General features: G+C 41.0%; 1 protein-coding gene across 1 annotated transcript in view; it reads left to right on the plus strand.

Moving 5' to 3' along the window:
- Positions 1–23,254, plus strand: part of kcnh8 (potassium voltage-gated channel, subfamily H (eag-related), member 8) — a 50,706-nt gene extending 27,452 nt beyond the window's left edge. Inside the window, exons 7-16 of the mRNA XM_019275467.2 lie at positions 1,108–1,312; positions 3,760–3,960; positions 5,654–5,853; positions 7,835–8,084; positions 12,535–12,749; positions 13,921–13,959; positions 15,115–15,392; positions 15,924–16,039; positions 16,318–16,397; positions 21,086–23,254. Of these exons, the coding sequence (XP_019131012.1) occupies positions 1,108–1,312; positions 3,760–3,960; positions 5,654–5,853; positions 7,835–8,084; positions 12,535–12,749; positions 13,921–13,959; positions 15,115–15,392; positions 15,924–16,039; positions 16,318–16,397; positions 21,086–21,676 (2,175 nt within the window). The 3' untranslated portion in view covers positions 21,677–23,254. The remainder of the gene's footprint in view (positions 1–1,107; positions 1,313–3,759; positions 3,961–5,653; positions 5,854–7,834; positions 8,085–12,534; positions 12,750–13,920; positions 13,960–15,114; positions 15,393–15,923; positions 16,040–16,317; positions 16,398–21,085) is intronic.
- The last annotated feature ends 222 nt before the right edge of the window (positions 23,255–23,476 follow it).

Raw genomic sequence — 23,476 nt, forward strand, 5'->3', positions numbered from 1 at the left:
CTTTCTTAGTCCCCAGTCACCCCTCACGCCCCTACACACACTATACAAATACACATGCAGCATACACCCTCATATAAAGGTTACAAATATTCTCCATGTCCTACATCCTGTGTGTGTGTGTGTGTGTGTGTGTGTGTGTGTGTGTGTGTGTGTGTGTGTGTGTGTGTGTGTCCAATGGGGATACATGATGGCAAGGCCCTAAATGATAGACTGTTGGTCAGGATAGCCCGAGGAGCAGGTGCACAATGGGTGACATTCACATCACATCTGCAACACATGACTGTGGGAAAGGTGTGAGAGGGAGTTTAACGTGTGTGTGTGTGTGTGTGTGTGTGTGTGTGTGTGTGTGTGTGTGTGTACGTGTGTGTGTGTAAGTCAGTAGAAGGAAGCAGAAACCTTGTGGGAAACGTAGTTTCATCCGTTAAAGAGTGACAGAACAAAGCACAGAGTGAGAAAATAAAAAGCTGGAGCAGAGACGCTGTATGGGCTGATTTGAGGACTGAGGATTGAAAAAACAAACACACCTGTGAGCAAGCGTCTGATTGCTGTAATTGGTAATTTTATATTCAAGGATCCTTCATCAGGAAATCTTCTTATATATTATATTGTTGATGAAGCATTTGTCAAGTTCTTATTATAGAATCTGAGAGCGCTTGAGAAGACGTGAAGCACGGTCAAGAGCTTTTTCATCACTATGCAGTTGTGTTTTGGCATTTGTGTGTATTAATCCAGTTTATTGCTCTTCACATGAGATTTACGTTTTGTTTTTTTTTAAAAAGATGTTTGCAGTCTGATCCTCACTTTCATAGTTTCTGTTTCACTCTCTTTATATCTATGTCTGTCTTTTTGACCTTGCCCTCAGGTGAACACCAGAAAAGCTCAAGAAATGAAAAGGAGGTTATGTAGTTATAGTACTTAAACACATGTTGCCTTCAGGAGCCCTAGAGTCCTCGAGAGGGAGGTTGTAATAATACACTAATAATATACGGATAAACTGTGACACCCACCATCTTCAGGAAATGCCCTTTATGACAAAAACTGCATGAAATCAAGCAATCTGCCATCTGCAGCCTAAAAATAAATTCACCTTGTTGTCCTGATCCCCAGGTGTCCATGGTCCACCTGTTAAAAACAGTACGTCTCCTCCGTTTACTACGGCTCCTCCAGAAGATGGACCGCTACTCGCAGCACAGCACCGTGGTCCTGACACTGCTGATGTCTATGTTTGCCCTGCTGGCCCACTGGATGGCCTGCATCTGGTACATTATTGGCAAGATGGAGATGGCGGCCAATGCCTACAACTGGGATATTGGTGAGTGAAGGAAAAATGATGCCATGTCGTACGCCCTCAAATCCAAAAACGTCTCCCAGCTCAGTTGTTGTTTATGTTTTAAAAGTGAATGGAGTGAGAATGGAGTGAGATCCACAACATCATTCCTTCCAGCTCACTGGGGGTGCTATTGGACACTGTGTCAAAAATAGGAGGTGTATCTTGAGGCACCGTTGGAGCTTAGATCAGTGTTACTGGGAAATGTAGTGTGATATGAAGACTATGCGTGTAATATTGACAGGCCTGTAGTATTCCTCTGCCATTAAGCAGCTGTGTGATTTCTGCTCTTTACTGCTTATTGCCTTGATATGAAATGTGATAAGTCTCCTCCCGATTCAGCACTAAACATTTCACACAAGAACACTGTGGAGGTACAGATTTAATAAATAAAAAATGAGTAGTGGTATTATCAGATGATCTTTGAGTATCCCAAGAGACTCTTGAATTTATGATCACACTACGCCTTCCTGTATTGAAATACTCCAGTTTGAACAGGAATGCAGTTGAAAGCCTCAGTCCTCAAAGAAATACATCAAGAGTGTGAATCTCAATGACCACCACATAGCTGCTGCTGCTGCTGTGGTGAGAGTTGAATGGCATAAGAGTGCCTGCAGCATTCAGACATGATGCTAAATAAATGTGGCACACTTATAGTAGTCAGCCATGCTGGGCTGGAACGGGAGACGTTGAAAACCAATTGTGGCTTTAAATCTGTAAAAATTAGACATTTTATAGACGCGGGGGATTTTGTTTATGAATGGATCTGAAATGTTCAGCATGACATACAGACACTTCTGTTCTTGCCGCACATGTAATTATTTGTGTGTGCGCAGTACTGATGCCAGACGCAATGATTTCATTTGATCTACGTTTTTTCTAGCTGAGGGAGCCATTATCCAGCTTTGTCAAACCCTGTACTAAATCAATATAAAGAAAACACTTTTGTGGGCAACAGTCTGTAGGATAAATGGCTCATGGCTTATGTCTCAGAACAAAGGCTATAAAGCTAAAATGTTTTTGTTTTTTTTATTGATCATCTTGCATTAACAAAAAAAGTTATTTTCCCTTCTTTACTTCACATATAAAGCCCACATTTCATGTAGAAAACTATTTTACTTTTTGCTTGTTTGTCAGTATCTGCATGTCAATACTCTGGTGCATTGCAGTTTCATTGCTCATTATTGGCAAATAAACATTTAAGTTATTGATGCATGAAACCTGCAGGGGTTTTTTCAGTAGGTAAGAGCTGAACCTTGTGGGCTTCTAATCTAATGAGGCACTTTACACAAGTATGGACGCACTGTTTGGTGTTTGCAGACCTCATAGATTAATTGAAAAGACACCACATGTATGTAGGGTCAAAACACGTTATGGATACATCATGTTGTCACGTTATGGATTCTGTTTGGGGCCCTTAATATTTCACTAATAAGCGAAAATAATGTTGTGATTTCCTCGTTTATTTTATTGCCTTATAAGTCTATTGTGAAACTTTATTGAATCGAAAATGTGAGAGCAACAACTGCTGTGTGTGTGTGTGTATGGTTGCATTCATGTGTTCATGTTATAAAACTGACTGAGGGCATGATTCTTCTCGTAATTCCCCTTCAGCCTCCAGGTCGCTCATATAATGAGGCCCCTTGGGCTGATCTCTGGTCAGTATCGATTGCAATTACCTCCTTTGGGTGTCTTCCTAACTGGTTCCGGGTCAGCATTGACTTGGTCATGAGAACAATGCAGATTTATCTTCACCAATTACTCCGTTTCAGTGTCATAAAATAACAGGTCAGTACATGAGGCAGGATTAATGTGTTGTATCCTAATTCTGCATTTTTGATGCTGAACTCAGCGTTGAAGTCAGGCAGCTATGAGGGGCTTCCATCCAATTACCATTCATCAGTGTCTGCAGGAGACTCTCCTGGGATCTGCTGCACATCTCCACATTGTACTGACCAGGGATCAGTTCTGGTTCCACAAGCATCTGATCTGCTTCTTTCTACTGTTAAATCCATTGTTCTGGATGTAGCAGGACGTGAAAAAGCTCTACTTATCACAGTTTCCAGAGCTACGAAACAGTGCTGTCAGCTTTATCTGCATCTACATGCTTCATTGCACCAAGCATGTCCACTGCAGCTCATTGCATCTAAAAAAAAAGCCTAATCACACCGAGCAATGATAACATCTCGGGCTTTGGGGAATGCAAGAAGACTGTGGATAATTTGTGGAGCTTTTTCAGATTGTTTTAGTAATTACTGTTCAGAACAGAGATGGTTTGTTGAAAATTGCTCTCCTGAGTTTGATCCTTAATGACCATGCTCCAATAACAGAAGAAGAAGGCCACTGTTTTTAGCTTTTAAAACACAACTCTAACCATCAATTTGTCCTTCCATCCATCAATATCCCCATTTTAAACCATCTTATTAAAACAGGATGGCTCCATGAGCTGGGGAAACGTCTGGAGTCACCATACTATTTTATAAACGGGACCAGCAACGGCCCTTCCATCCGCAGCGTCTACGTCGCCTCACTCTACTTCACCCTCAGCAGTCTGACCAGCGTGGGGTTTGGCAACGTGTCGGCCAACACCGACACCGAGAAGATCTTCTCTATTTGCGTCATGCTTATAGGAGGTATGCAAAATACACAAACCAGTGTACACATGTATTTTAAGTTGATCACAGTACTGTAGGTCTGGACAATGTCATTTATTCATCATGTCTTAGTTTAAAGATTCAATAACAGGATCAACAAAATCAGATTTTTCTTCCTTGGCCTGTCATTGGGAGTATTTAAAGGGCAACTGTGGCCAAACACACACATTTGCACATCCATGTAGTTTCTTTATAATGTACAGTAGTGGCAATTATAATATACTGTATATCAAAAATACCTTCGTAGGATAGTCTGAACTCGTTTAAACTGGATCATCAAACTAGGTTTGCTTTTTGGGGGATAAAGAGAGGTCACCATGGCTGGGTTTTCCCTCTGGACACTCTCCACTCTGGTTCGGCTAAATGTTAAATGTCCCTGGCTGCCTGAGGGCAGTAACAGTCACAGATGCACACCATGCATACACATACCATCCTTTGTGTGTGTTAACACGAAATGAAAGCTAACACAAAGCACCTGTTCATATTTATAGCAGAGCATAGGTCAAATGTAATAAGTTTCTGAAAGGAATTGGATTATTGCCTCAGTTTAAAACACGAATAACTGCATGTTTAAAGAGGAATCATGTCATCCGAATTAACAGTTACTTCATGTCATCAGTTTTAAATCCTGTGACTTAAAAGCAGATTTTCTTGCTAATCAATCCACATCAGCAAGAGGCCCAGCAGTCACACTCGACATGTGGTCTGTGATCGGTGCTTTCATGCCCAGTGGTGTGCGACACACCTGCAGCATGGTTGGAAATGGAATTAGATAAGGTGAATACATTAGTGTGCACAGAAAAAATGACAGGTATCATACCCATCAAACCAGCTTCTCTCAGTCCTGACACTGATGTTCCTGTCTGGGCGATGCGGTATTGTAAGACATAAATATAATATTTGGCTGGTTGACTGATTTCTGTTTGTTTGATCATAGAAACGGCTTCTGTTTACATGTCAGAAATATTTATTGTGATTATCCAAATAGGGATTTAGAAACAGTTTCAAGTACAAATGTATATTTTTTTGTACTTTCTACTCCACTACAATCTGTGACTACTTTAATTACTACTAATTACACATTTCTTTTCATTTTTCTGTCGAGTAAACTTTGTTATTTAAATGTTTTTGAAAAACAGAATGATTTAGTGTTCCTCTATTGGTTGAAGACATTCTCCTACATTTTAAGCTTAATAAACAAGTTTAAAAAAATTAATAAATAAAAAACCTCTTGGGTTAGCTGGAAAATGTCACACAGCTGACAACACATTGTTTTTCTGCACTCATGAAAACTTTTTCAAAATAAATCACAGCGAGTCTGCAAGAGTATGAGCATATTATATCTAGTGGCAATGTAGACTACAGGAGCATGTAGAGATCATGACTGCCTTGTTGTTTCTGTCACTGCACCATTGACCTGGTTTGAGCAGGCAGGTGGTCCGAATGCAAATCCCAGTCATCTTATTAACGTTCCCTTGTTACTGTTACTAAAACAACCCCTGCTGTTCCACTTCCTACACTTTGCAGAGTTTGTAACACAACAATATTTCTCTGATCGCGCCAAGCTCCTGCCATCAAAACAGGATCCTGAAGGTTTTCCTATTTTGGTTTTCATGCTTATGCTCCATGATATCTCTCTTATACCTTCTTCTCTTTCTCTTTATACCTGCAGCACTGATGCATGCATTGGTCTTTGGTAATGTAACAGCCATTATCCAGAGGATGTACTCACGCTGGTCCCAGTACCACACCAGAACCAAAGACCTCAAGGACTTCATACGTGTACATCACCTGCCGCAAAGCCTCAAGCAGCGAATGTTGGAGTATTTTCAGACAACCTGGTCGGTCAACAACGGCATTGATTGTAATGAGGTACCTACAAGCACAAACACACAAACACACACACACACTTAAACTGGTATTAATCCTTATCCTCCCTTTTCAGTTAACTTCTGTTTTTGACAGCTGACAGCACAGCATGTAGGAATCAATAATTCATTTAAAAGATCTTAGACTTCTCACTCCTCACATATCGTCCACATTTAAAGTCATCATGAGAGCAGTGATATGATCGATAGTTATGATCCTACACAATGTGAGAGTGGGATGTTTTCCTCAGCACCGACTGACAAGGACAACCAAGAATGAAAAATTAAGACATCACTTCTATTTGTGGATGACAGGGTGTTTTGTAACCTTGAGAGTCACAGCTTTAAACCTTTGCAGAGCTTTTCTGGATTGCTTGTAGTCAATATCAGATTCGTCTTATGGATTGTACATAGTCAAGGTGACACTATTGGAGGACCATGTAGTATTGACCAATGAGGTTGAGCAGTTTTTGGTTGCAACAATCCATGTGGAGAACAAAAAAGGTGGAGTGCAAAATGGCCAAAATGCAATCTTGGAATCCACTGGCTATCGTCTGACAATGATTAAGCTTCTTATTGGCTTTTTTTTTAACTTGTAAATATTCATGTGTAGATATCTGTTTTTAGAGATTACCAGAAAAAAAGTCTCTCTCTCGTAATTCTCGCATATCAAGTTGCTAATCTGACTGCAGAGGAAATCCTGGATATCTGTTATCTGTTTTCCTGATATCTGTTGGCTACATCAGAAGATATAAAACATTGCCTTTTGGCCCCAGACGCTAAATTGTCGTCAGACGATAGCCAGTGGTTGACTCCATCTTAACCTGCTACAAAATGAAAATGCTGTTTCCTGATGAATAAAATAAAATAAAATAAAATGCGATAAAAAATTTAGTACTTTTCTTTCAGTACATAAAGGATCTGAGCTTTTGTTATGGTGACATATTGCAGCCAGTTGTGCCAGACAGAAAGGCCTGCTAAATGCCAGAAATGAACTTGTATAAACAATACAGAAATGGAAAAAATTTTGACAGTTGGAGGCAGAGTTACGTTTGAAAACGTGGCACGAGGACGGCCTAGAGAAAACACAAACAGAAAAAACAGAGTGAACAAAACCTTTTTCCTTAGAAGCCCAGGAAAACAGAGGCAACCAGTTAGTAGTCTAATAGCAGCTCATCCCTCCAGGCTGTGAATGCCTGAGAGACAGCTGTCAGAGCCCAGGCCAGCCCATAGATGGAGTGATGATGATGAATCACAGACAGATGAATTATAGATGGGACTGTTGATTAAAGTCAGCCTGGTTCTGATGACTCATTGATCGACTCTGTGTGACGGTGAACCCCAGATCTTTGTCCTGACAAGGAGACAGACAGATTCATGACTTGAGATGTTTTGACTGTAAGAGGTGTTCCTGTCTGAATTTTTATGTTACTATCCACAGCAACTGTTCATATTGTGTTGATTTCTAGTGTAGCATATTAAAAGCATTAATAATTCATAGTGTTTTTTTAACATAGACATGTTTATCCTGGGGGTCCATTATTAAGTTAATATCAATGTTCTAGGCTACGACCTGGAATATCTTGTTCTCAGATGATGTCTATATTCACCATTGTACAATTTCTTTCGTTTGTTTATTTGCTGACTGGAAATAAGATTTTATATAAATAATATCCCAGAAGAGGGAGTTTTCTAAAGATTGGCGCTGAATCAGTCTAAGGTTATAGGTTGCCGTGTGTTGTGCAGAAAGCCCTCAGAGACAAACTATTGATTTTGGTTTATGTAAATAAACTTAACTCGGCTTGACACTGATGTTTCCTGTAGTACAACAGCTTAGGAATCGAATCAAAGGCAACTGTGGCTGGAAATTTAATCACTGAGGTGTAGCATGGTTGTGTTTTTACATCTGTCATGCCTCTCTTCCCTCTTGCCTGCTTCCTCTCATGTCTCATTCTCTGCCTTTCTCCTTCATAACATCTTCACAGCTGCTGAAGGACTTCCCAGACGAGCTGCGATCTGACATCACCATGCACCTTAACAAGGAAATCCTGGAGCTGTCGCTCTTCGCCTCTGCCAGTCGTGGCTGCCTGCGCTCCCTGTCGCTGCACATCAAGACCTCCTTCTGCGCTCCCGGAGAGTACCTCCTCCGACAGGGCGATGCTCTCCAAGCCATCTTCTTTGTCTGCTCGGGGTCCATGGAGGTGCTGAAAGATGGCATGGTGCTGGCCATCCTGGGTGAGGATGAAGGGGATGGAGGAGATTGGGGAGACGTGGGAGGGGTGTTGTGTCTAAGAAGGAGCAAGAATCCCTTTGTGCCATCATTATAGTTTTACAAGGACAAAACTCCCAGCAGCAAGCTTCATAACAAAGCTCTGTGCGGCTCATTGTGATAAAGTCTGTAAATGAGCCCATTGTGTAGAAATAGGAGTTGTAAAGGCTACAGCTCATTCTCAGAGCCTATTTTTAAATTCCCATAAAATCAACTCTAGTTTGATGCCATTTTTATAACAATATATTCTGCAGTAAGTCAAGGATTCATCTGTAGCTGTGCAAAATGGAGCTAGATTCTGCATACCCAAAAGCTTTACTTGATGTTGGGAGACATAAAAATGTTCATAATTACTGGATGGTCCAGTGAAGGTCAACAGAGCTGACACAAACATTCAGCCACAGCAGATTGTATTATATTATATACCACTAATCCAATCGTAACAACCTAGGATCGTTCAATTCTACACAGGTTAAGCTGCTCCAGTCAAGTGATGTCCAGCTGAGAACGGATAAGTCTGTTCTATACCATTGTAATTCAGTCCTGTCCACTTTAATCTGTGTTGTCCAGTTCAGTCCAGCCTGTTTCATCAGTCCAATTCACTGGAGTCAGGTAATTTCAGTCCCATCTAGTCTAGTATACGTATAGTCGAAATCAGTCTTTTTGTGGCACTCGGGGCCAGATTTGTATGCATCTTCTGCTAGCATCCACTGTGTATTCTACACGATTATATGAAACTTAAAAGGTGTATTTTAGTGGTGGGATAGTTCCATATAAAAAACAATAAAGCTGTTTTGCTCATTTATGGAGGTTAAACAAGGTTCCAAAACATTTGCTAAAGCTGTAAATTCAGCTCAAACAAAGAAAAGATATTTCTTTATTCATGAAAACATAGTCATCATTTTCAAGTGTTGTGCTGTGAATAGAGGTTATTATATGAAGTTATAATGAGCAGAAAATTAAATTAAAAAGATACAGAAAATAAAAAAAATCCTTGTTTAAAAAGATATAACCTATTGCGACCACAAGAGGATTATGATCCAGGTGAAGAATCTTGTCTAACAGACCCTTTGACCACATCAGGCAGATGGTGTAAATGGTCCTCCAAATCCTGATCCTCATTTTCAAAAGCCAAAATGGTGCAATTTCCATCAGCAGCTCTAACATCAAGTTGGAGTGCAAAATGACTCTTTTTTTATCACCATCATATATGTATTTTGATGCAGATTGGATCCAAAGAATTTCCACATGACAAGCTTTATCTTTAATTAAATTAATAACATTTTGGGAAATCCTCTCATTCGCTTTCTTGCCAGGAGTTACATGAAAGATCGATACCGCTTTCATACTAATGTGGTAAACATGAAGCTTCATCCAGCAGCAAGTGGCTCTGTCCAAAGCTTTCCAAACAGAAACTCTAACGCTCGCTAATTAACATCTTATAGCTCATTTCTTTAACTGATTTTTTTCTTCTTCACAAAAAAAAGTTACTTGTAAAAATATATTTGGAATAAATATATTTTATAATTTCCCTCTCAAAAACATACCCTCCCAATTTGTGAAGGTTTAGAGGTTTTAGTGAGAAGCACAGATGCATTTTGATACCGATCACATCTGAAACAAGATGCGAACTACCCCTCAGTCTAGCTCTATTCCCAACCATGCACATCTGCTGTGTAACACAACCTCTTGTCGTAAGTGACCTTAATGGCTTTTGCTATCTGACCTTCGTGACACAGAGTTATAGAACAGTCTGGAACAAGTATGTGTGCCAGGAAAGTGTGTGTGCATGTGTGTGTGAGTCAGCAAAGAAAGAAAGATCTGAGTCTGAAACTCCATCCATCACTTTGTCTCTGTTGGTGCGTCGCTTACAATCTTTATCTCAGTCTCTGTTATCGTGTTTGTGTGTGTGTGTGGGTGTGTATACAAAGTGTGCATACCTGTTGTTTGTCTCAGCACCTGCAGGCGAGCGCTCACGTTGAAAAAAGTTTGTGTGTTGGGTGTTGTGGAGTAGGTGGAATTGTTTACTGGTGTACAGAGTGGTGTGTGTTTGTGTGTGTGGGTGGTTATGGTGTGTGTGTGTGTGTGTGCGTGTGTGTGTGTGTGTGTAGGCTTGACAGCCAAAGAGCATTGTCTCTGTGCTTGCCTGCTGACTGTGCAGAAGGTCAGGCTGACATTGAGTGTCTGACTGAAAGAGAGAAAAAAAACCTCTCTCTCTCTTCCTTGTCCACCGTTCCTTGTCACACTACAAGTCACAGCTCAGTACCACATAATGGAGAGTGGGTGAGAGAGAGAGAGAGGCCATGTTGAGAAACACGAGACAGTGAGAGGACGGGGGTAAGGTGGTGTTGTGGGATATCTGACACAAATGCAACAAAACTCAAGGGGCTACAGTGCAGGAAGGAAGGGAGTGTGGAAGAAAGAGGGGAGGTAAATAACAGAGTTAAATGTTAAGCGAGGAGGAAAATTGAGGAGAGTCAGACTGGAAAGAAGGAAGAAAGAAATGGTAGGAGGGAGGGAGGAAAAAGGCTCAGTATTGATGAAGGAAGGACAAAAGAAATGACTGGAAACAAAACAGGAAAGAACAAAAGACATAAAGAAAACAAGGCGAAACATGGAGGAGGCATGGAAAAATGTGAAGCAGAGAGGAAGAAAGGAAGGAAAGAAGGAAAACAGGGTGGAGGGGAAACAGAAAGAACACAGTGAGTGAAGATTGAAGGACGGGAACAGGGGAGATAGGAGAAATTGAGAATGGAAGATAAGAAGGAAACAGGGAGCAAAGAAGAAAGGAAAAAGTAAGGAGCAGAGAAATCATTAAAGGCGGGGAAGAAATAATGAAAACAGGGAGGAAGGGAGGAAGCAAACAAGAAAGGTGGGAAGAAAGAAAGAAAACAAGGAGAGGTAAAATGAACAAAAAACAGAAGGAAAAACAGAAAGAAAAGAGGAACGACAACAGAGAAGACGGAAAGAAGGGAATAAATACAGAGAGAGAGGCAGATATGAGGAAATAATGACAAAGAGTTTGAAATAGTGGGAGGAGAGAGAGATCTGGGAAACTGAGAAAGAAGCAGTGAATGAGGTAAGAAGGAGTGGACTGAAAGAGAGAGAGAAAGAGAGAGAGAGAGTGGAGAGGGGAGGGGAGGGGTGTAAGAACAGTCACGACTACCGCTCCATCACCCTCGGTGTAATTGAGCAGCGTTCACAGTTCACAATGACCATAATGAATATTTTATCTTAAGGGGCACCAACACTAACGGGGTACTTAGCCTCATCCTGTACTGTATCGAGAGAACAGGATGTCAACACCACTTCATTCAAACAGTGACATTTATTACACAGCAGGAGTCATTTTATCAATAATAAATCATAGATTGTAAACAGTGATTTTTCTGTTCATTCAGCCTACTTAGTCTTTTATATTTTGTTTTTAAGGTAGTTTCAAGTGATTGGCTCCCTCTTGTAACTTGAGTGTCATTTTGCTCTGTGGCCCCTTGTGCATTCAGACAACCGGTTTATTTTAACATCTGACATAAAAATGGAATAGTAAAAGCTCTGTTTATTTCCACTCGCCTCACTGTTCTTGTAGGGTGAAGAGCTGCAAGAAGCAGATGAAGAAGTTTCTGTTGCCAACAGCCTCAGTTGGCAAACGCCTTAATTACAGCGACCTTAAATGATGATGGAATGACAGATTTGATGCTAATTTTATTTCCTCATGTTTGCCTCAGCTAGTGGTTCTAGTTAAAAGAAACTCAAGTCAAGAATATGGAAACAACTCAAACCAAAACTTTCAAACTGTCATATAGTCAAAAACAAGTCGTTGTCAGGCTGTAAAAACCCCTCTGCCGTGACACTTTTTAACATTTTAATTAGTCATTTAACCACTTAACTTTATGTAAAAGAACTGCAGCACATCTGAATTTATTTCTATAAAACATATTAACAGCATGCAGACTTAGAGGACTGTAGTAATAACCCTTTATTAAAGTAATTTATCATAGCAAACTTACTAACTAACTAACTTGGCTTTTTTAGAAATCGACAAACTTTTATTAGTTACAGGGTTTTTTTTGTTTTGTTTTTTATTTGTCAGAGGGCATGCAGGTACAGAACAGCGCCTCTGGAGATGATCAGGATCCAGTCTATTAGAGACACATTAGAGACCCTAACCCTAACCCATCAGATATGTGTTGACATGAGGGCTCGAGCACAAGCACCACAAGCTGGTTGTCCTAATGCCTCGGCATCATGCTGCTCCAAAACCTCTCACACACTCCAAACTCTTTGACAAATGGAAGATCTGAAACATGCTGCATCGACTCTGCAGGGTCATGCGTCCTCAACCCCTTTCACCAGAAAATAAACATTATACCGTGACCCTCATTCTGACCTACCTTGTCCATCTTTCTCTCTGGGCAGGTAAAGGCGATCTGATCGGGGCAAATCTGTCTTTAGATGACCGAGTGATAAAAACCAATGCGGACGTTAAAGCCTTGACCTACTGTGACCTGCAGTGTATCAACCTCAAGGGGCTGTATGAGGTGTTGGACCTCTACCCTGAATACTCACAACACTTCGTCCAGGACATCCAGCAGGATCTTACGTACAACTTGAGAGAGGGACATGAGACACATGTAAGTAAAGTATTGATGCTGATGATTTTTTTTGCACATTTACACTCAGAAATACACAGATTTTTACCTTGATTTCATGTCTCAGTGCACCCAAAAGTAGTTTGAGTCTCTCAAAGAAATAAAAAATCAAATCAAATGTAATTTTTTATAATCAGATTTTCCCCTCAAATGTTTGTATTACTAACTCTTTTTTAGCCAGTCTTTACCCTTGTTTAAATAATCTGCATAAATGCTGAGAGTTCCTTATTTTTTTGAGGAAAAATGAAATTAATGAGCTCTAAGAATAACACACAGCCATGCAGTGCATGGCAAGCAGTGTATACACACTTGCCAATTTCTCAGTATAATGAATCAAGGTACTGTAATAATGTGTGAATGAGCGATGGGTTGAGTAAGAGGAAATATGAGGGCAGAAAAAGCTGTTGGAAGAGTTGGAAGGGTAAGGCATAGACTATAAGGGTGGCTGGAGAGAGAGCATGTGTGTTTGTGTGCGTGTGTGTGTGTGTGTGTGTGTGTGTGTGTGTGTGTGTGTGTGAGAGAGAGAGAGAGAGAGAGAGAGAGAGAGAGAGAGAGAGAGAGGACAAAAGTAGGAACTTGGAGAAGCTCTGCTGCTGTAATTACAGTCAGGTGTTTCTGTCTCTCCAGCCCAAACACCACTGGCCCACATACAGACACACACACCTACATACACACACACACACACACACACACACACACACACACACACACACACACACACACACACACACACACACACACACACACACACACACACACACACACACTACCTGCCGCAGGGCTTTTAGGTATAGCTAATGTGAAGAGGGGCAGCCTAAATCTCAAGACAGAGTGGAGTTAAAGTGAATACGAGAGGGAGGAAGGAGGTAGCTCAGGATGGAGGATGTGTTTATGGCTGGGAGGCTGAGATTGTTGTTTGGATACTACTGCACTGTATGTGAGAACAACACAATAGCATCAGTGTGCTAAGGTGAATTATTATCCATCATTAAATCACCAAAAGCCATATAGGCACTTTGTAAAAAAAAAAAAAATACTGATGAGCAGTGAAACAGCTCCTATGTAATTTAAAACTGAGAAAAGAAAGACCACATCTTTATTGCTTTGTCCTGCAGTTCATTAACTGTATATTATCTCTCTGGCTCTCTTCCAGGTTAAGGCCAGACTGCCTACAACAACTCTAGAAACTCAGGTAACAGATAACGAACACTCAAACACTCTAAAAGAAGATATGCCCCAGTTTGAGACTCAAAAGACGTCATTCACCCTCACCCAGCCCACAATATTTTAATCAGCATGCAATAGAAAACCATGAAACTCAAATTAACGTTCAACCGCAGATCAATTTTTCTATCCCTGTGAAAGGTCTGCAGGGTGACACAGCAGTAGACCTCCAACACTGATAATAGAGTCAATCACTCTTTTAGACTTAATGCTTTTTTTTTTTTTTTCTCGTCGGGAGGTTGAGGGAGGAGGAAGATCAATTTTGCATAGATGGCTGCTCCAGAATAGAGAGCAATGAAATGCTCTACATGCTGTCAGGCCTCTCTTTGAATTCTCAAAATCTGCAGAAATAACACAAATATAATTATCTGTACTCTGATGTTTTACAGAAAAAATTAATTCAGCTGTCAGAGACATTAACCCCATGCTGCGTTTCCTCTGAGAGAGTTGGGTCATAGGCCACTGATCAATAGATCACCGTGGACTTATTCCTAATATAATACCTAATTATATCCTCATTTAATGGTTGATCAGCAATCTGTCAATTTAGGGCAACTGCAGACCCCTGACAAAAAAGGACACAGGTCTTGATGATGTCAGAGTTCATGAGTGTTGCCATGGTTATTTTGCAGGTCACAGTTTCAGCCTAAAATGTCTATGTGGGAATTTGTTTTGCTCAACCTTGTCACTCATAAATCCAGCTGAGTGGCCTGTTTCTTGCAATTAGAAGTCATTAGTGCATATCTATGTACTGATATTTCGTAACCACGCAAACACAGCTTTGTGTATTCAGCATCTTCAAAGGAAGCCGAGAAAATGAGGATGGCAACATTTGCTGACACAGAATACCAAGAATTTCGGGTTTTCTGAAAAAGAAACATTTAAACAAATTTGACATTATCAAGGCTGAGGCTTCAGATGACTCAAATCAACATGAATAGATTTTAATTTCATATCAGCTCTCTGCTTTTTCTGTAGTTATTTAACCTTCAAAAGTTATTAAAGTATCCACACTCAAAGGTTGAATTTCAAAATGTCCTCAATTCACAGTCGATTGATATTTGTCTCTAGTCTGAAAGATTCTTTTCATGTATTTTGACTATTTTATCCTTTTTATTTCCAGCCTGGGGTGGGAAGGAATGGACGAGTGCTTCAGGGCTATCCGCCCATCATCGAGGCACGGGAGGAAGATGAGGAAGATGAGGAGGAGGAGGAAGATGAGGCCATGTCTGTATCTCTGTCATCAGAGCGGAACCAGACGGTGAACCTCAGGGACACGGCAGGGAAGTCTCCACTGAGCCGACCCAGCCAGAAGACCGCGGGACAGAGCTCCAAGAGGTCTCAGAGGAAGATCCAGGAAATTACTCTCACCACTTTAGACCCTTCCAACCTCAGCCCCAGGTGAATTTGATTGTCAATGATTTTTATGCATGTGCAGGCCTGTGTCCCTGTGACTTTGTGTTGTCTGTCTATTTTTGTCATTTTGTTACAAACAAATCTGGGCACCTCTAACAGCATATAGTATAGTTTTGGGAGAGATTTAAATCAGATACTTCCCATTTAACTAAAAACTGTTGGCCAACAACATAAATAAGTTAGGGCACACTATTTATTTTTGGTTTTTGCCAACATCTAAATACACACCTCTGACCCATGATATTAATCTGCTAGCAAAATATTGGAAAGTCTTATAGGAGGAGAAACAGAGTGATTTTAATATGAAAATACACAAAAAATAGATATTTTCTTGGATTTTTTGGCATTTAATGAGATATATAATGAGAAAGTTAGCCTACCATGAAAGCACACCATCTAAACAATATGGCAGTGTACAAATAACCATTATTAATTGATAATATTTTTACATTATTAATTACAGCATCAGTAACAATCTTTACGTTCCTACACATGCACACTTCTGCCTCTCTGCAGGATAGTGGATGGTACTGAAGACAGCGAGGGGACAGAGAGTTCCCTGGCCTTCTCCTTCTCTACCAGCCGAGGTTGCCCTGTCAACGAACCAACCAGTGCCTCAGCATCTGCCACAGGTCCTCCCATCCTACAGTACACCACAATTTACCTCTTAAATGTGACAGAATACCATTTACAATCTCTTAAACTTCCCACATCCTGGGGAAGTGAAAAAAAATTCATATCCAAATCCCTTCAGCACTGTTGTATAATGAGGATGATTCATGTGAATTTGCACTTTCTGTCAATGCCTGCAGTATTTATCTGCTGCCTTGTCGCAATAGCTGCTCGGTGTAGATTTGTAGTTCTTATTCAACACTTGAAGTGATTTGTAACATGCTAATTTATGTCACAGATATGCTGCAGATCAGCACAGCAGACCTCGCAGCTAAAGCAGAGGAGACCAGAGGGCAACTGCGACACCTTGACCAGCAGGTAGGACTCTGTGTGGGTGTGTGTGTGGGTGTGTGTGTGTGTGTGATAGAGAGAGAGATGGACAGGTGGGCTCAGGTAAGCACAAGCCATATGGCTATATCAGCATGTCAGGCACGAGATGTGTGAAAGGATTGAGAGTAATGAAGCAAAAATCCGAAGAAATAATGAGATGAGACCTCACAGAGAGATATCATTTTCCTATACTATACACACAATCCAAACCCTGCATTCATATGCTTTCATGAGCCTCACAATACATTTTCCAGTGTAATCTGCTGAAGCTCATGACCTCACGTGTTACACCACGACTCGTGCCTTGTCCATTTCATTTTAAAGTATCATCTTTGGATGTTTTATAGACTTAAATGGTTTATTGTCCAGCTTAAAATAATCTCTTCACACACAGCCATAGACACACAGCCTCTCGTGTTGTATCCTATGGTTTTGATTGGCGGGTGGCTAAATTGACATTAGACTTTTGGCAGGTGAGGAGGAGGTGTTTGCTTCCTCCTGCTAAGTCTCAGTCTGTATGCTGGGAGGAGCAGATAGAGGCAGAAAGAAAAGAAGAGACAGGTAGAGAGAGAAATTTTAGAGGCAAGTGGGAAAAGGCATAAAGCTTTATGGGCAGAATCAAAGAGCAAATCAGAGAGGGATGAAAAAAGGGAGTGTGAAAGACAATGGCACAACACCTTCACAGTTATACACACTGGCTCTGTTGTCCTTTCTATGTCTCTGTGGGTTACCGGTGTTTGACAGGAAGTCTCTCAGCATGGTCTTGTTGGCTGTTAATCCTCACTTGGATTCATCCACACAGATCACCATAGGAGATGAAAAGGGGGGGTGTTGGTTTGAACCCTATCTGCTCCCTGCACAAACACACATGAGAAGTAAGGGTATTGTATGTTATGTCGCAGAGAGTGTTTTTATTTGGGAAAAAAATGGTTTAATGTCAAAGAAAAAACATTTATTTCAATTTGTGCTTGCATTAGCCCGTTTACTCATTGCACAAGTATTATAATTCACTAGAAATGCACTGGAGAACCAAATAACATGCATGTACACTCGCGGGGGCCGGATTTGTTGGTTGGCAGCATTATTTTACAACATCCTTTGAGTCAAAATCAAAAAGCAAAGGCCTTTTGAGACCTGAACTTGAAAAAAAGGCACAAACCGCAATTGTAAACATGAGATGTGGTCAATGCAAAGAAAAAACTGACAAGGTTCATTTATTTGCTGGTTCTGACCCCAACCACACAAAGGTGGCAGCATTTTAATGAAGTTTAAATTTTGCGAGCACAGTAGTAAATCACCTCTTCCTTGCCCTGTGACCTGTTAGCTTTAATCTTTAACCTTATGCTACATGCTACACATGTTCCTGTAGGGTTTATTCTAGTGAGTAACTGTGTCATGGAAATCATAACGTACAACTGTACAGGGGAGCTGCACAGTATGAGTAATTGCACTCATAAATATGAGAAAAGGCAAGAAACACACATCATTGTGATGCATTCACATTCACATGAGACATGGGAATGTCACGTATGCACAGCCGTGTTAACCTACTTTAAGTTAAAGTTAAACAAAATATATTGTTACACACATAACACTACACTGGCATTTGTTTTGAGGAGTGTTTTGGCCATCTGATGAATTTCACTTTTGTCTCCACTTACCCAAAATATTCTGACTCTTTAGCCTGGCATTTAGCCAGGTAACCAGGTAACCAGGTTTAACCAGGTAGTATCTTTTTCTTTCTACTGCTTACCAGGTAGTCGATAGTAGCTTTTTCATAAACTAACAACTACAAACAACTTGCTGGTTGGCTTAAAACAAGCTTGATGAGAGCAGTTAAATTCAAACAGTTAAATGTTGTCCAAAAAACAAAACAATAAGTTGAAAGACACTAAAACACTTTTTTTCCTGACATTAAATTCATTCATATGTTTCAGTGAAGCATGTCATATTTTAAGATTATACTGTACACATAGTCTGCTGTAACAGCAATCAGCGTCCAGCCATAGCCACAACAGCTGAAGTCTAAGGTTTTCCAAGAAAGTGTGAGACTTGTCATCTTGCTTACCAAATTGGAAAGTTGGCCAGGAACTACTTGTTTATATATTGCATGTTTATAGTTGTATACTAGCATGGCGGATGAGTTAACTAACTAACTACAAGCTCTTGGGCCCTCTAATTAGACAGTATCCTCCACGTTGTCATTCTCATGCTGCAGTTCTGTCTTTGAATTATCTGATTCAAAAATGGCACAGAAGCCAATTCTTCATCATTAGGTACATCTTCATTTCCAAAACAAGCAAACTATGAAAAACTTTAGACAACATTTTGCCACCAGATAATTGTTAAAAGCAAATAGTTTGAGATATACAAGGGAGCTGATTGAATTAGAAAGGGTGTAACATAGTCCTGGGTCCCTAAAGACCAGAGAGATGTGTTTAAAGGTTAACATAAAAACATTGATTAGTGCCACTTGTAGGCAAAGAAAATCATTAATAAGATTAAATTAAAAATCAATTTTGATTACATTTACAAATTTAAATCACCAAATTATTTTTAAAAAATATGTAAATAATCCTAATGTACGATCTAATGATGTTATTACTGATTTGGTTTGGGTTGTGGTCATGGCTGCTGGTTTGTCTGATCATCTCCACAAATGATTGGCTCTGAAGTGGGAGTACTGGAATCATGTTGACAGCGTTTCAGATTGGACTGTTCTGTCGCTCTCAGTGTTTTTCTATTTTTATCAGAGCCAGAGTTTAGACCTCTGCTTTTATCGGCCACTCCAGAGAGGGAGAGAGATGGGAGAATTGTGAAAGAGGGAGAGGGAATATTTTGCTCTCTTAAAACTATTGGGATTTAGGGATTCAGTGAGGAAGATCAAAGTTAAACAACATCAGTGTTAAAAATACTATGTGCATGTATGCATGCCTTAGAATGTATGTCCATGTAACTGAGAGAGGAAGAGGGACCTCCTGACCTTATATGTCATGATCACAATATACTTTGCACTAAGCCTGATCACCTCTTGATGTATTCACACGGCGACCAGAGTTGTGTGTCCTACTGAAGGCTGATGTGCATCCAGTAGCACTGATGTGCGTGATTGGCCTGATGAATGGTCATGAGTGCTTTGACTGGCAGAAGCAGATGGCATGTTGGCAGAGCTTCATGGTCGTGGCCTCTGTGGACACGCCACATGCTGAGAGCGACTAATCACCAGCCCCCCCATCAGTGTAATGACCAATTATAGCAGCACGATGTTACATGAAAACAGGCAGGCAGGAGACAGAAATATTTTGACCCAAAAGGACTGACCTGAAAATACCAAATTCATAATTACTGTATATCCTGGGGCTTTTTGTTCGAGGTAATCAGGTGTTTCCTAGAAAGATTGTCTTTTTTACATAACCGGTCGACTATGTGGCAGTGATGCCTCAAGAAACGAGAGGCACACTGGATTTACATCCTCAAAATAATATGACTACTCATTGTGTTACAAGGGAGGCAAGCTGATACCTGTTGGTGTATTTTTACAATGTGTTGGCCCATATTTATTTTAGTACTAATCCTGGTTTTTAGTCCTGGTTGATTTGTCGACAAGTCCTGTGGTTACCACGGTAACAGTAAGTGTGGTTTAATACTAGAGCAAGTAGTTTTTGTTGTGAGTAGTTTTATTCATAACAGCAGGGAATAGCAAAGTCGGTTACCTTGCAAAGGGTTTGGAGGTGTGAAAGCTTTCATCTGAAACCCTTCATCTCACAGCTCACTGTGGTTACTCCACCTTGCACCATTACACCATTAAATAGAAAATGGTAAATAACATTTAGCCAAAGTGCTCAACAATTACACACTTATCAACCAGTGGCAGCAAGCTACCATGCAAGGTGCTGGTCTGACCATCTGGAGGAATTTGGTTGGTCCAGCTAAACTGAAACCAAGTCAAGACCAAGACTAAAGTGTATCAAGGCCAAGACTTTGAGGCGTCAAGACCAAGTCAAGACCAAGACCAAGGCAGGGCAAGGCCGAGCCAAGACCAAGACCAGATTGTATTTAGCCTACTTAGGTAGCTAATGTGGCTAATAATCGCCATATCTCTTTGGGTGAGGGTCACGCCTCGCAGCCGTTAATAAGTGTATTGTAGGATTTACAGACTGCTGTTTTTCTTTTGGACACATGCATATTTCCTCTCTGACATTTAGGAAGTCACTTTCAGGGAGTATGTGAAGTGTGTGAACAGTGACAAAGATTTAAAATTTGAAACGAGTCAAGTCATTGGTGCCATTAAAAGCAGGAACTTTTATCGAGTTCATATTCATTTCTTCTTTTTTTTAATGACCAGCTTCATAAAATACTAAATTTAATTTGTTGGAAGAACTTTGCAGCTGGCTCTTGCTATTGTGGTTAAACCTCAACCTGACCTCTCTTTAGTTTTCTGTGCCACGTAGGTGTTCTGTAACTACAATAATATAACATATATATACATATAAAAATAAGACAGTGTAAAAATGCAGTCAATACTGAAACAAGCACGAAACCGACACGAGTAACACTGGTTCATTCTGTTGCCCAAGCACACTTCAACATGTGGACTGGGGGATTGAACCTCCAGTGAAAAATGCAGAATTTTCTGCCATTCCTCTTTAAAACTAAAGTTGTGTTTGTCTTTACAGGTGAGCACCCTTGGGAGGGAAGTCGCCAACCTTGGACAAGTCATGAAAAGAATGGCACAACTCATGGAGACCCTTATACCATCCGTGCCACAACCTACAGTCATCTGCCCCACACACTACTCCCCAGCTCACCACACATACCTGCCCCATCCTAACCCTCCACAGTCTTACCCTTCACCATCCTCTTCTCAGACTGCCTCCATCTGGATGGACACACCCATGTCATTGCCCTCTTCTCCCATCATTATCCCTCAGCAACATGGTGCGATATGCCACAAGGACTCCTTCACACATAGACCCCAGGACCTCCAGCTGGGGTACCCCGCTATTCCAAGCTCAACTTTGCCTCCGTCTCCCAACTCATCAGCCCTTCAGTTACAGCCCATCATCGCAGAACCTCACCTGCCTTCCTCACCCTTCAGTTCACCAGAGATATCTCAGCACAAAGACAGGGTTTCTGGCTCCATCAGGTCGAGGCTACACAGTCCACCCCTGCAAGACGGGGGAGATGAGGGCCCTCATCAGAGCTCTGGGTGTTCTCCACAAACTGGACTCGAGGGGACCTACCACAACTCAACCACGGGTTTGTAGCAGCCCTCCATCTGAACTCTCCTGGACTTTTTACAGGATATTTTTTGGGATATATTCCTGAATTAAAGATCAAACTGATCAACTGGGGTCCCCATATCACTGGAGGATGTTTGCAGGGATGCAACTCAGATTCTTTTTATTTTAAAGGCACGTGTTTAAAATCATGTTGCATGAAAACAAGTACAGAAGGTTTAGGTGTGTTAGCTTTACCTTATAGAAATGTAGTTTTGTTAGACAGGATGTAGAGGATTGGGTCAGTTGTGGAGCTGTATGATGGCAGGTCTCTGGACACAGCTCACCCCCAACCCACTACCCTCCCCGCCTTGAGGTGGAATTGTGCCACAATGGAGAACAAGAGGGATACGACGGAGGAGAGCATTCTTTCTATCCCTTCTTTTTTGCTCCTGGCTAGTTTCAGGTCAGCTGGGCTGGTTCGATGAAGAGAAAGCATCACAAGTGGTGGAGGTGGGATTTCAGGCAAGGAGAGGAGGGGTGGGGGCTGTTAATGTCTTTCCTCCAACCCCCTATCCCTGCTATGTCCTCTCCTTTTAACCCTTCTTTCCTTGCTCATTCAACCCACGACTGATGCTCTGGATTGCGTGGACCAGTGCTTGGCTGGTTGGACCGGGAGCACAGATTGGTTTGAGGAGAGAGATGGGACGTATTGTGCTCTTTACCGCTGGCCCTCAGGGAAAAGGAGGTGGAGGGTGGAGGATGTTGGTTATGGAGGTGTGGGGGGGGGTATGTTATGCCTCAGGCAGCACAGCCCCTGCTGTTGTCTGTCACACCGAGCACAGGGACTCTTCTCTTTCTCTTTTCCAGTTGTTTCTCACCACACACTGTCTCACTCTTCCCTTCTTTCTCTTTCTCTTACTCTCTGCATGCCTTTCAGAGCCTTTTGAGTAGTGCCTGTAGACACACATTAACATGCTGCATGTCACCCTGTGGAAATCCAGCTTGCCATTTATCTATCTATTTAAAGGAAACACGGTTCAATCTTTTAATAGCTGAACCTGGCATTTACTGATGCATATTTATTGTATGTTGGCTCAAACAACTGGGCAATTTTAGGCACAAGGTAGTCACCCCTATTGTGAAGTGGCCTGGAGCAAAGCGCCAATACTAAATTGGTTCAAGATCCACGATGTAGGTCATTTCCCTGATTGTCACCCAGGGTTATCAGCTCTGAGATACGTTTTCTCAGCTGTTCAGAGCGAAGGCAATATCCCCACATAAAAGCACAATAAGGAAATAAAGACGCTTTTATATTTCTATGAATGTATCAATACTAAAGATGTATTTTTTTACCTCAAAGAATGCAAGAGTGTGGAATAGCAGTAACTGATGCTACTGTGCATGAGGTTATTACAGTGCTGTTTGCTGGTACCAGCCAATGCAATCTTAAACCAGGAAAAAGGGTCCTAACTCTCGTCCAGACAGATCTACTGTTCTCTTTTGAATTCATGTAGGTTTGACTCTGCTTCTCTGCAAATGGAATGTACTGTAATCAAAACATCTTTTTTTCCCATAACATTTTGATATTTATTAGATACAAAAAATACAACTGTTATGCTAATAAACGACAAATATGACTGTTATGTCCCGGCTTTTTGTTCTTGTACAATGTTGGAAAAGCTGGAAAGAGGCTATTGGAGGTAATCACAACTGGGAAATTCACCTTTTTCTCCATCTTTCAAGACAAATATAGGCCTACAGTAGTACGTACGTACAATAATCGATTAATGCCAATTGAAAGTTTTAACGGGTAACATCAGCATTTTTCAACCTGGATCGTCGTTT

This window comes from Larimichthys crocea, chromosome XIII (genome assembly GCF_000972845.2).
Source record: "Larimichthys crocea isolate SSNF chromosome XIII, L_crocea_2.0, whole genome shotgun sequence".
Taxonomy (NCBI): Eukaryota; Metazoa; Chordata; class Actinopteri; family Sciaenidae; genus Larimichthys; species Larimichthys crocea.